This window comes from Coturnix japonica, chromosome 2 (assembly GCF_001577835.2).
Source record: "Coturnix japonica isolate 7356 chromosome 2, Coturnix japonica 2.1, whole genome shotgun sequence".
Lineage (NCBI taxonomy): Eukaryota > Metazoa > Chordata > Aves > Galliformes > Phasianidae > Coturnix > Coturnix japonica.
Window position 1 is genome coordinate 18,153,887 of NC_029517.1, and position 14,668 is coordinate 18,168,554.

Here is a 14,668-nt window from a genome sequence, read left to right on the forward strand (position 1 = left end):
TATTTGCTCAACAGCGTAAGGCAACAAAGCGCAATTTAACCAGAGTGGTCACTTTTCAGAAGTAAAAAGTGTATATGCAAAAGTTCGTAACAGCTTACTTGGAGGGTGAAAGAGAAAGAATACTCAACTAAGAGAGGGAAGTAAATGTCTCAAAGCTCAGACACACACATACACACATACACCAAAAAAAAAAGAGAGAGAGACAGATATTGATAGTACATAAGCTCTTGAAGGAATGTCACCAGTTGGCAGTGACACCCTTCCCACATGCACCCATGGCTCATAACTGATTCTTGAACATGTGAGGCACCAAGGAAGGTGTTATGATAATGGACAGCTGGGAAAAGTTTTTTTTTTACCACCAGCTTGAGTAGGTGACAGTGGTTAAGTCTGTGCTAAAAGCAATGAATTCAGACATCATGAAAGTCATTCCATAAGAGGTCCATGGCATAGTTGTTTGCCTACTTGTCTGTTAAGCCTGAGAACTGAGTTTCAATGTCAGGATATTTGGTTGCATCATCTTGCAATCTACTAAAATGTATTTGGGAGATCCTTCATTTTGTGCACCTCTCTATGGCTCTCAACTTGTCAAATATTTGTTTCAACATTTGCTTTTACCTGTAACAACTACCCTGTAAGAGACAGTTGTTTCCTTTTCTTCTGAATCAATATTTAAATAGCTGACACTAATATTTTTCTCTTTGCTTCAACTCCATTTTCTCAGGTTGCGGAGGCTATTTACATGCAGACAGGGGTGTGATCACATCCCCCAGCTACCCTCAGCACTATACTCCTAATCTGAATTGTTCCTGGCATGTACTGGTAACCCCTGGATCTATCATAACCGTCCATTTTGAACAACCTTTTCAGGTTGAAAGTGAGGATGCTTCCTGCAGCTCTGGTGATTACGTGGAGGTGAGGTTATTAGCAAAGTCCCAAATTCTCTAAGGTTTTAAAGCTTCTGAATCTTGCAGGTTTTATTAGAAGTGAAACAGTACAGGTTCTTGAGAGGTAGAAATAATGAATTGAAAAACCCCAGAGATTATTACTCTGTTTCTGTTTTACTTATTGCTGTGCATTAATTGAACACAAGGTTATTGTTTGTCTCCGTGGATGGAAGCATTGAGATGGAGTGCGCTCGAGGCTTGTGTGACTTTAGCATCTTTTTTTCTTCTAGCTTAAGAATGGGCAAGATGCTTCTGCCCCACCCTTGGTATCTGGAAGGGGAAATGGACGCTTTTGTGGAAGCAGCCCCATCTCTACCATGTACACCACAGACAATCAGCTATTTGTCCGCTTCATTTCTGACAGCAGGAATGAGGGTCAAGGATTCAAACTGAAATATGAGGCTAAGAGTCTAGGTAAGTCTAGCAAATGAGTATGAGTTGTGTAACTCAATAGATATAAATTACAATTTCTCCTCTTAAAAGAGTGTTTTTGTTATAAATCCCAGCCCCAACAGAATGTGAGTCAGTGAAATCAGATGTCTGCAAAAATGTCCTCTTTTTTTCTATGGTGTGTGACTTCGGATCCTATTCTCAAATTTCTCCTTTGTAAAGACAACCAGATGCAGCTTATCGAAACTGGAGATATTAAAGTAGAATTATTTTGGAGTAGGGAAACCTTTGATTGGGAAGCAGCCAATGAAATTAAGGAGAGATGTTCATAATTCATGCAGAAAAGGGAGAAAATATTCTGTTTCCAGGCTTTTTATTTTTTATTTTAAACATTCACTACCCTGTACAACTGCTAAGTTATGTCAAGAATGATGTACACTGGTATGCCTAGAAAGGTGATAACATTTCTCACAAGATTTCTTTCAGCTGAGAAAATAACATTCCCTGCCAGAGCTCACGTTTTCCAAAGAATGAAATAAAATGAGGACTCATGTTCCAGGGGTAAATCAGGGGCTGGACATTTGCAGTTATTTCACTGCATTTGTGACACATGCCACCTTGGACACCAGGAGGCCTCCTGTTAATCAGCATAACTAAACACAACTAAGGCAACCTGTCAATGTACTCAAACTTTTAAGTGCTTGTTCTCTTGTTTTCTGCCTGCTTTTCCATGTTGCCACAAAGAATCACTGCTAGAATTTCTGTAGGGGATTCATAAACGGAGTGGGAGAAGCTGTACAGTAGTGTTTCTACTGTTAAACTAAAACTCTCTGTTTACCAGAATTGTTAGAATAGGCCTTTTTTTCTCTCTCTCTCTCTCTTTTTTTTTTTTTTTCTTTTGACAGAAAGCTTCTGACCAAAATGAAGGTATTTTTGTAGGAAAAAGGACCAGAACTAATCCTCATGTTTGCTCTGAGTGGCATTTTTCATGCATTCATTATTACATTAAACAGGCATTTCAGTAATTTTGACATTTGGAAAGCAGATGTAGGAAATGATTCACAGTAGCAGTGATGACTCTGATCTGTTGGCTTTTCTTGCTTTGAGAACTGGGATAGGAACAAGGCAAGAAGCCCGTTTTGTGCTTGGCTAAAAAGCCGAACTAAGGGAGACCTAAGAGTGGTTTAATTTAAGGACAAGAACATTTGGAATTGAGGAGAGTTAGGTAAATAGTAGCACAGGAACATAAGATAACATAGGATTCTACTGCTTTAAAATTATTTCCCACAGCAAGCAGTGAAAAACATTCCATTTTGATGTAGCTATATGACACTGAAAGAAAACTGTTGGAATATAGCGATGACTCATATTTTCGATGCCTCACCCATTTCCTTAACATGTTTTTTGTTGTTTTTTTATTGGCAATCTTTTCTTTCCCAGCTTGTGGAGGGAATATTTATATCAATGACTTCAACCCCAGTGGATATACATCTTCCCCCAACTATCCGAACAATTACCCCTTGCACGCTGACTGTGTCTGGACCATAACTGCTCCCAATGGACATGCAGTAGAACTTCAATTTGAAGATCAGTTTTACATTGCACCTTCACCAAAGTATATATCCACATTATTTTGCCTGCGTTACTTCCAAGACTTCATCCTAATTTTTTCTTTCCCTGTTACTTTCTCTAATTCCTCCCAGAGAACACTTCCATTTCTCTAATCAAAAACGATGAGGAAATATTTAAGAGATATCAGCGAAGCTATTGAGTCACTAGTACTGCAGTGCAAGATGCAGATAAATATTGCAGACAGAGAGACATCCATACATGAAAGGTGTTTTTTCTGTAAAATCTTCGCCCTTGAGTCTTTTCATTTTCAGATTTTCATTGTGACTATCAACTAGTTTTAAGTCCAATTGATTGTCACCACCTGTCTGCTGGTTTTCAATGAGTCAACATGTTTTGCATCCCACTCCCTGAAGCATGAAACAAGGCCTAGTTTCCAGGTGATGTAACTTCACTGGTTTGGAGATAGGCCAGTATACCCCCAAAACAGCCTTCACCTGTAAGGCCATATTCAGAAGAAAAAACAAAAAACAAAATAAATACAAAAAGGTGCAGGAAGGAGAATCCCAAAGGTATTCTTTCTTTCTGAGTTCCCAGGATGTCTTCTGCAGGCTGCTGCATCATTCTGAAGGCAAACCCATTGGTTAAGGTGTTCTAGTTCTTTTTATGCCCACCTACATATATCCCCAGATTTGAATTTTTATTCCTTTCATTGGTGTTATGTCTGTTCTGTAACTTATTGATCATCAAAGAGACTTAATAGCTGAACACTGCCAAAGAAATGCATGTTAAGGATGGTTATGACTACTTTACTGACTTTATAACCTCCCAAGGATACGCTTTTGTCAGATCTGATCTGATTATGGGCTGGGTTTGAATGGATCTGTGTTTCTAGCTCTTCTTTTGAATCAAATACTGAATGACTATCATTGATCATTAAGTTGTCAATTCTGTCCTGGTCACGGTGCATGGAAACTGATCTAATTTACTACAGATTTGTGGCCTTGTAAACTTACGTGGATGGTTGTAACAATTACTGCTATACACTGAACAAAAAATTTTCTTCTAGCTGCACTTCAAGTTACCTAGAGCTTCGTGATGGTGCTGACTCGAGTGCCCCTGTCCTTGCCAAGCTTTGTGGGAGTTTGTTGCCAGGCTCACAGAGATCCTCAGGAGCTGTCATGTACCTGAGATTCAGATCTGACAGCGGTGACACCCACGTGGGATTTAATGCTAAATATTCAATTGGTAATGCTTCCATTTATCAATTTCTCTCATTTTGGGGAAGATTTTGGTCTCAATCACCAGGCTTTTTAAATGGAACTTAAACCATGCATAAGAGACTGGCAGACATTTGCTTCTTTCAATTAGTTTTAGTGCTATGACATCAGAATCATCAAATGGATTAACGTCAGCACATTCTAGATCTAGCAAGAGATGAAAATTATGGAAATAGGAATAGGAAACTGATTACAAACCTGCAGTAGTGAAAGTAAAGTCTGGGTAACCTTTCATCAAAGACAGTCACCAAAGGGGCAGTAGCATAATGGTGAAGTGGATAAAGTCATGCAGCATAAGTTAATTTTCATAAGCAGAAATGTGAAAGGGAATGTAAAGATTAGCAAAGAGCAGAAGAACCAATCAGAAGCTTCTCAGTACAAATATAAATCATTGTAGAATAATGCTGCTAGACAAACAAGGGCAGCACAACAATATAGTGGAAAAGAAACAGGCAGCGAGACTTATCTGTCAGTTGGGAAAATAAATATTTTAAAATTATTTACTTTCAATGTGCAAAAATAGTATTAGAAAGCATCAAAAAATATTTAAAATAAAAAATAGTATTTGATCAGATCAGAAATATGGTACCTTTTAATTTTTTGGCAAATTCAATAACCTTCAAGGGTCAGTGGCTATTATGTTAGTGTTATATAGGAAAGTCTTGGACTGTTAATTTCTCAAAGGCGATGTAGTGAATGCTATTGCTTTACACAGGATTTTGCTGATTGTGTTAAATCAGGAAAAAAAAAGACAAAAAATGTTAGTATACTAAGCCATTGTACATGTATATATCCATAGAAGATTTAAACAATCACCTCAACTACATGCCAGTCGTAATGGAGCAAAGCACTAATCTCTCAAAGCAGACAGTACGTACACCATTCTTAGTGTCATGAAAAGATATCTTGCAGACACATAGGCTACACTGTAAAATCCGATATATTCCATCAGGGAATATTATTTCCTGTGAGCCATGTTATGAATTTATTCTTGCAGGTACCACAGATAAGTGAGTGAAAATTGAATATAGATAGTTGCTTCCTGAATTATGCAGTTTTTTCCACATGAACCACTCTATCACTCTGTCACATGGAGTGCTATCTAAACAGGAAGGAACTATAGGAAAGAGAAGAGGAATCTGAATCATGGCTTTAGACAAAAACCAACAATTACTTTTTGCCAGTGACAAAACACTTAGATCCACTTTTAGGAAACTAAGTTTCTTTATGAATATTTGATACAGATTTCCATACTTTGAATGCAAGATGGTTTTTTTTTATCTTTCTCAGAAGAACTGGATTTTCTAGTAAATATGGATATGGGTAGAGGTTAGACATGGTCTTTGAAATATGTGAGTTTATTCAAAATAATGGGGGATGGGCAGATAGGAATGAGTGCTTTCGATGGAAGTGGTGCATGTGACACACAAAACAGATTTGACTGGTTGAATTAAAAAAGAGAATGTGGTATATTTTTGGTAAGAAAGCAATTCTCACTGTATTACCACAGCTATAGAATAAGATACTTGTACCTTGGCTTTAGGTCTTGAGCTTTCTTCTAAAAAACAGCTCATCTCTGTGAGCTCCTTCATCAGCCTCGCCATGTTCTTGCTTTTGCAGCTCCCTGTGGTGGCACAGTGGCAGGACAAACTGGTGTTATTGAAAGCGTGGGATATCCTGACCTTCACTATCCAGACAACCTGCTGTGTGAATGGTTTCTGCAGGGGCCCAGAGGCCACTATCTTACCATCACACTGGAAGATTTGGATATTCAAGACGCCTCTGAATGTGCAAATGACTTTGTGGAGATCCGAGAATACAATGCTTCTGGTCTGAGATTTTTTTCAGTGTTTGTCCTGTCTTCACTAGTAATGCTGGGAAACCTTACCAGAGGTTCCTGAGAACATTCCCCACTGGGCATATAGTGTCCCTTTTGAATGTACATTGTTTGCTCCTGTCTGCCTTGCTTGCTGAAAGAAAGGCAAACAAAACCTTTCCCAGCAATTTCCCAGCAGTAGACTGATTTTACTAGTTTACATGATGTGGTCCTTTGGTGTAAGTGGAAACAGAAATAACATATTTGATAAAAAATTGAATTTCTGTATTTGATTTTTACAGGAAATTTGTTGGGCAGGTACTGTGGTAACACTCTCCCTGATGCTGTGGATACCTCTGACAGTTTTGCTTATGTCAAGTTTGTCACCGATGGATCGATAAATGCCCGAGGATTCAGACTGCGCTTTGATTCCAGTACAGAAGGTTGGATTTGCAAGGCTGCAAGTTACTTTTAGAGCAGAAACATATGCCCAGTATATAGCCTAGTACAGAATACATTGTAGATCAGTTATTTTTGGAGTGGTGTGTGTTTGTTCTTCAAATTGATTAGGTTTCAATTCGTACTAGGTAAAGTATGAATAGAACTCTCTGGTTACTGCTTGGCCAAAACTTTGAAAGGCAGACAGTCCCTGTAATGGGTGATGCTTTCAGTGATAGGTTTCAAACAGCAAAGCACACTTCTCTGCACCTTTTCTCTGCAGCAATCACTGCAGGGATGCCCTGCCATATCCTTCTCTTGATGAGGAGGAAGGTAAAGGAATTATATGTTATTCCTTTATGTTATTCTTTTCCTTCTTTTAAGGTGAGTGATATTCTTAGATCTCCCTAAGGCCAGTAGTTTGGAGGTAATGCTTTGTTTTGTTTTCTCACTTTAAAGGGTATAATTTATTTGTTCTTAAAATTAGTTAATTTGGGAAAGGAGGAAGAAAAGGAGCTGATTGTGTAGAACCTTCCATTACAAATGAATCACCACCTTGCAGAAGTATGCTCTCATAACACAGTTTAGCATACCAGATTGCTCTCCTTAGAAATTTTGCCTTTCTAAGGAAAAGATCTTTCCTGTCTTAACATCAGTGATGATTCATGATATCAGCATCACAAAACTGCAGAGGCATTGAGGTTGTAAGGAGTGTCCAGTCACTCAAGCAGGATCAGATAGAGCAGGCTGACCAAGAACGTGGCCAGTTGAGTTTTGAATGTCCTTTAGGCAGACACTCCAAAACTTGTTTGGACAACCTATTCCAATATTCAGTAACCCTTAAAGTGAAAAATAAGACAAAAACCTGATGACTTTTGAAGAAATTATTTGCAGTCTCCTGCCGACCCTTTTCAATTCATTATAGCTTCATCTGAAAGCTTCCTTATCCTTCATCTTTGCTTCTGCAATAAAATAACAGAGTAAGAAACAGAATCCAAAGGAATATTATTTCACTCCCAGGATCCTGTTATGCAGAAGAGAAACTGTGTTAGCAAAAATTAAATGCAGGTGGTTACAGAGATTAGACTATTCTATTCTATAGGAGTCTGTGAGAATGAAGAAAGAGACTAACTCTCCCAATGTACTCCATTAAACTATGTCTCTGTATTTGAAGAGAAAACCAAGTATAGCCTGGCAAGCTCACACCATTAGTCACAGAAGAAAAATGCGCATACCCAAGACTTTTAATATTCTTTCATCAGAGTACAATTTTATATTCATAGCAAAGATGGGAACAAACAAAATAACTGTACTGAGAAAGTATTGCTTAAGGTCCTTCGTGGCTTTTTCTCTACCTCTGTTAACAAGCAGAGGAAAAACACATCCTTCCATCATTACACTAAGGCCCTGCCTAGTCATCTGAAAGGCAGTAATATCTCAATACAGCCACATTAAGAGGATTGTACTGCGTTGCAATAAAGCCCGAGGGTCACTCAGGCTTCTGAAGTCTGACATAAACCCTTTGGAGAAGGATGTGTTAATAATTAGAGCTACTATGGCCTATTAACATTCAACTGCTTTTATGGATGAATAGGAACCGAGGAACTCAGCTTTTAGACAAATGTATAAACAGAGCAGGAACAATAAATCAAGCTTTCAGGATCCTTTTCTTGCATTATTGATGGGAACTTTTTATTTATTTATTTGTTTCTCTATTAACTCTGTAAACAATGTCCTGATATCTGGGTATTTCAGAATGCGGTGGCGATTTTTCTGCCCCTGTTGGAATGTTTACTTCACCGAACTATCCCAACCTATACCCACACAATCGAGTATGTGAATGGAGGATCACAGTGGAAGAAGGCCGACGTGTCATCCTAACCATTAATGATATGAAAACTGAAGAACACTGGAGGTGCTCATCAGATTATGTGGCTGTGAGTACTGTGTGTGAATACAGAACGTAATACAGCTGAAAGGTCAGTTATGTCTACATCTGGTTTTAAGACAAATCACAGTTTTATCCAGAAGAAACAGATAAATGAAAGTTAGCTCTGCTTGGTCACATCTGCTAATTTTAAAGAATGAACATTCTGGAATTCATGAGCCAGGCAGAGGGGAGGACTTTAAGAAGCAGGCTTCAACATCATTAATTTAACAGTGGGTAGAGGTACTGCCAGCTCCTCTAGGCTCTTATGGACACCCAGGTAGGTTTGCAGCACAATCTGCAGGGTTCTCACCATGCAGCCCCTGACATGGCCGCATCACTCTCTGTCAGCATCTATCTCATCCCTAGCCTTTCCCTCCCAGCAAGGCAGAGTCCCCTACGTTACCTGTACCCTGAGCTCCACCGATTTATTGTACTCAGTTTCTCATTTGTTCAGGTTAGCCGTACAGGATTTAGATTTACCATTATCAGAATCTAGCTCATGTACAAATGTGAGGGAGTTTTAAAAAGAATTCAAATGTGATCATTTGCAACGAAATGGTCGTGATCAGTAGCTTTAGACTGAAGCTCTAAATATTTACCTGAAATACTGTTTTCTTTCCTAAACAAACTGTTCAAATTTTGGGAACAGTTTGTGTTTGTTTTGTTTGAGTTTTGACAAAGTAAGCAAGGTATTTTTAGTGTTTTACTTCAAAGCCTCATCTGTTCAAGTCAGTGGAAATTTGTTCTGAGGTTTTGAGTAGATCTGGGAGCTAATCTGCTGTGAGAGACATCAAGAAACTTTGCATTAAAGAGGTGAAGCACTGTTGTATAGTACAGGAGATCATAGAATCGTAGAATTACTCAGGTTGGAAAAGACCTCAAAGATCATCAAGTCCAAACACAGCTTAACCATAGATGCTCATAAGAACCTACCTCAGAAGAGTTATTTTGACCCAACAGGTTTACAACGGCCTCAGACAGAACTCTCCCCGTCTGGTCAAGCTGTGTGGTGAGGTAAACCCAGGCACTGAAGTGAAATCCTCTGGAAACACTATGAAAGTTGTTTTGGTAACAGATATGTCCCATGCAACCAGAGGCTTCAGTGTCTCATACACATCCAGTGAAGATGCAGGTAAATTGTGTGTTTGAATTAAATGATTCATTTCATAACTAAATTGCTGGTGCATGGTAAAAATGACTGGAGCAGCTAACAGATCTCTGATACCTTTTTCTCTCCCTTAAATCTCTGGATGGGTGTATATCATCATTTAATTAGTTGAAAGGACTTGGAAAAATTGGGGGGATCTCTTGGAGTTATGGACTTTGAATCAAAAGAACAACCTCTGCTGGATCACAGTCCTTACTCACTACTGATTTATTGTTTTGTATTTAGTCCGATGTTAGAGATGATCTAAAGTGGGCCTATTCCGCGAAGAAATCTAAAAGGCATACTGCTGTAGATTACTTGAATAATTCAAGTGTTTCCTTATTACTCGTGGGGGTAATTAATTTCCTGTAGCTTATGAAAGAGTTCTGCTAGCCTACTTTCGTAAGCGTAGCCTCCAGGGACATGACTGGCAGACCTTTACTACTAGGGCCTTAAGTGTTTCAAACTTGATTCTTCCCCCACATATGCATCCTACTCTAGCATGGGCATGCTGCTATTGGGGTATATTCCAGAAAAATCTTCTCTTGAATTTAGAATTTAGGAATGGTTAGGAACTGAGCAGAACTGAGTTGGAACTGTAATGAGATTTTTTCACAAATGCTTGTTGTGTTGATAGTGCTGTTGAAATGCTTTTGTGCTGTGAGTAACAGTTATTATTTCTTCACTTTTTACATGTTTTTTATAGATTTGCAAATAACTTCCAAGGTAAGAATCCTCTTGTACAGGGAATTATGCACAGGGATATGTGTTCTGTTTGTACAAGAATCACTACAGTTTTAAAATAAATTGTTTTGTTTCTGCAGTTTGTGGTGGAACTCTGATGGGAAATAGAGGTGGGAATTTCTCTTCTCCTGGTTATGATGGTGTTAAGAATTACACAAGTAAACTGAACTGTGAATGGACCATTGAAAATCCCTCCCACTACAACACTTCCATATATATCTCTTTTGAGGATTTCCACTTGGAACATCATCAGGACTGCCAGTACGACTACTTAGAGTTACGCATAGGTTGGTATGTTCAGAAAGAGAATGGGTTAAGCTTATCAAGATTCTGGTTGTGCAGCTATGTTTGTGCTGAATCTTGTTCATGTATTTGCAGAGACTGACTGTCGATTTGAAAGAGTGTTCATATGCGTGCCTCCCATCTTGTCTTTCAGCCCAGCAGTGGGGATTTCAGTGCTAGTGCAATGGATGCATGGGTCTCGTCACTCTTTCAGGACAGAAAATGCAGTCAGAGAGAAGTCATTAAAAAAATCATTTTGTCCATAGCCCATTCTCTCCTTGCTCTTAAGATATCTCCAGGGACAGCAGAAGTGGGTTAAAGAATCCTTTAATTATTTATAGGCTCTAGGCCACATACTTCAGTTTTGTAAACTATAAGGTGATTTTCCAAAAGCAAATTAGTATTTCCTGGGATACTTCATCACAAAATACCGATTAAAGCATTTTGAAAAAAGAATAGTAACAAGGTTATTGCACCAGTAATATCTCTGCATCTTTGGGCATGTTTAGCTACCCACAATAAAAAGCAATTGGAAATGTCATGTGGAAATCACTCAGCTAATGCTAAATGTAGTATGAAAGCTCCAGCTGTCTTCTTCACCAAAAGGATGAATCTGTAAGTCCCAGTGAGAGCAGGTTCTAATTTACCAGGAAATTGTTTCTGAAAGGTTGGGGTCTGAGAGCGGGAATCTGTTACATGCTCATATGCATTAATTTGAATGAGATCACTTGGTTGCATTGCATCAGTTTGTCATGTGCAGAGCCAAAGCATGCATTGCTGCAAAGCCTAACAATTCCTTCCCGCATATGCACTAGAACTGGGACATAATAAAAAGAAAACTCTGAAAAATATGTAACAAAATGTTTCTGATCAATTACTCATCAGTTTTCACTAGCCCTGCTTTATTGCAAACCACAGACCTCCAAGAAGTACAAACAAAAGAAAGAAGAAAAAGAAGTCAGTCTCTTTTTGCACTATAAGTTTTGTCATCTAAATAGCAATGCATATTGCCATACTAGTGGATCTTCAGTTTCCCAAGAGCACTCAATTGGGAAACTGCCCTAATTCTGCTCTGCATGCTGACAAGTAACTTTTAATAAGCCGTGAAAAGCAGAAGGTGCAGACTATTGGTAAACTTATGTAGATGCTCTTTCAGCCTCCCAATGCAGTAGATATGAATTTCTGGATAATCCAGTTCAGCAAGAAGTCATCCAGAGAACCTAATGAAGCTGAGATGTATAAAATTATTTTGAGTTACCCATACTACACAGTTAGTGATACTGTATGGAGAAAAGAGGAAAAAAAAAAAAAGAAAAGAAAAAGAAAATAGAACTTAGTCTGTGTAGTTGTCTTTTTAAATAACATTATATGTCATCTTTCATCCTTGGGCTTTCAGTCATTTCCAACAGTGGGCTGTGTCACTGGATGTAACAGAAGGATGAAGCTACTCAGCCATGTTATCTGGAATAACCATTCTTGAGCATTGAAGAATGCCCATTATTTCTCCTTTCTGCTTTCTTGACTTTGCAAGAACAGCCTGCCATTCTGCATGGAGCTAGGAGATGCTTTTGAATAGACAGTTTTAAGACCAACACACTGCTGATATTAGAAAAGCAGACTTAAGAATAGCATTACCAGGCTGTTGTGAGGAACACTATTGTACTTATTTTCCTTCTCCTGGACATATATCAGTTATAAACAAGAATGGACTCTTCTACCACTATTCTGGAATACGAGCTGACATCTTTTCTTTTTTTGCTATACACAGAACAGTATATGGAGAAGAGTTTTGCACAGTTAACACAGCAGTAATAGCTTGCTCTTGGACCATATCCTTACACTGAAGAAAACTCAAAATCCCTGTTGACTTTAATGGTGGATGCCATGAGCACAGAGGCTCAATAGCCTTCCATGCAATAATGTCCTTGGGCCATCTCTTCCCTTTACTCTGACCCAAAACTTCTGTAGACCTGTTGCTGAATTTTCAGGCCTGATGAGTCCTATTAAACAAAAGTTTACAGGATATCAGGGAGAGCAAAGGAGCTCAAGATATTAAAAGAATAATTAATGCAGCTTTGAAGAGAACATGGTCGAAGAAATTTAGATCCTGTCAATGAACCGCAGAACGCTAAGTATACTTATAACAAATAATCCGATTAAACTGTTGTAACATATACTTTGTTTTCTAGTCAAAAACAAATAAAATACATGCTTTTCTTATGTACTCCTTTATGTTTCTGTACCTGTTTTAGGATTCAGAAAGTGTATTTCTTTATTTTCTTTGCTCAGGGGATGCTGATGGAGAGCTAATAGCCAGACTCTGTGGTCAGGCTGCACCATCAGTGCCACTTGTGATAGCTGCACCCCGGGTTTGGATGCACTTTGTAAGTGATGAAAACACAGAAGATAAAGGATTCTTGGGCCATTACGTATTTGAAGGTAAATGAGTTGATAGACTATTGCCTTTGCTGACTAAGGAAAATGTTGGCGTTCATTTTGTGATACTGAGAATTCTCATACCATGGGATCAGCTCCCAGTGAGATCCTCAGAAGTTCTGCAGCTTCTGCAGCTATTTATATCCATCTGAAGCAAACATATGCTAGCAATTAGCTTTCAGATTTATTTTCTGCTTCTTTGTTCCCATTCCCTGAACCACATTTGAGTTTTTGCAATGCACTGCAACACCCAGAGCAGCTGTCTGCTCTTGGGAATAGGGATATAGCAGGTAATACCAGCCAAGTTTGACTCACTTCAAATAGGCCTCCAGACTGCTAGCATGGCTGAGATGTGCTCTGCTGCTTGAACCTTTGCACTCATTTTGAAATCAATTTAGAGCCATTTCAGTGCAAATTACACCACTTTGCCATTTATGGCCCAGCCCAACTATTCTTTCTATCACAGCTGAATTTAGCCTTGGGGGTTATCTAGTCACATAGACAACTTTTTGTTTTGATTGTGCTGGCCCAAGAATGGCACCAGTTTGCCCAGGAGACTGAGATAAACAAATGGAAGATAAGGCAGAAAAGACAGCTGTAAGTGTTAATTGCCAAAGGTTTTGCAGAGCTACACTAAGTGTCAGAATAAGTGTGAACTCTCAAGGTCATTAATCTGTTTACTCAGTAATTCAATGACAAAGGTTTTAAAAGTTGGGATTTCCCAGTAAATTATTCACCCATGCATGTGTCATCCAAAATCACCTGTATCAGTCTAATTATAGTTTAGTACTACTTCAGGCTGAATAATATTCCAGTCACTTGCTTATAGTGTTCAGTGTATTGAAATGTTACTTTTTTTTCTACAGCCTGTGGTGGTATACAATCAGATGAAAGGGGGTTTATCTCGAGTCCTAACTATCCAGAGCCATATGGCAACCTGAATCACTGCTCCTGGCTATTGGAAGCCCCTGAAGGTGAAACCATCACTGTGAGTAATAATGCCATGACTGTGTTTGCTCATTTATGGGAATATTGTAGTAGAATGCAAAAGCTCTGTTTAATCCACAAATTTGTTTAAAGCAGAACTAATCTTAAATTTCAAAGGACAGAGTAGCCCCCTACTCAGTGAAGGCAGACAAACCTTTTCTATTATATGCCACCAGTTTCAGTTGCTGGTACCAAACTTGAAAAATTTAAGCTATGTTTTGTATTTGGTCTTTGCCTCAGGCAAAGCTCTTTTAGAAATGAATACAGGGTAAACAGTTACAGAATGAATTTCTATGTATTTGCTAAACCTTTTCATCACAAAGATTCTAATTCTGGAAGTGGTAAAGGAAAAAACACAGCCCTTATTGGCCAGGCAGTCAGTAGCGTACCTCAGTATTGCAATGTCAACAAATCAGGAATCTGCTAGAGCGACAACCTATACCTTTAAACTGGAAATCCTTCCTGTGCATATCAACCCAAGGGCAAATAGTTATCAGTGAGGGAGGGAGACAACAGCAGTAGCTGCCTTCCCAGACTAGTTTATTACGCAATGAGTTCAGACCCATAGGAACCAACCGTGCAACTGTTTCTCTCAGATTTAGTAGCAACTAGCATTATTTTTAGCAACTGCTAAGTGTTTTGATTCAAAGTAATAGGAGAAAAAAAAAGCCTTATCTTTCAGCTTAAATAGCTACTTATACT

General features: G+C 38.6%; 1 protein-coding gene across 1 annotated transcript in view; it reads left to right on the forward strand.

Moving 5' to 3' along the window:
• The window catches only part of CUBN (cubilin), a 124,735-nt gene that overhangs the window by 78,990 nt on the left and 31,077 nt on the right, over positions 1-14,668 (forward strand). Inside the window, exons 42-52 of the mRNA XM_015853475.2 lie at positions 725-915; positions 1,178-1,361; positions 2,778-2,952; positions 3,976-4,154; positions 5,807-6,016; positions 6,305-6,445; positions 8,196-8,377; positions 9,331-9,502; positions 10,342-10,548; positions 12,833-12,982; positions 13,846-13,967. Of these exons, the coding sequence (XP_015708961.1) occupies positions 725-915; positions 1,178-1,361; positions 2,778-2,952; positions 3,976-4,154; positions 5,807-6,016; positions 6,305-6,445; positions 8,196-8,377; positions 9,331-9,502; positions 10,342-10,548; positions 12,833-12,982; positions 13,846-13,967 (1,913 nt within the window). The remainder of the gene's footprint in view (positions 1-724; positions 916-1,177; positions 1,362-2,777; positions 2,953-3,975; positions 4,155-5,806; positions 6,017-6,304; positions 6,446-8,195; positions 8,378-9,330; positions 9,503-10,341; positions 10,549-12,832; positions 12,983-13,845; positions 13,968-14,668) is intronic.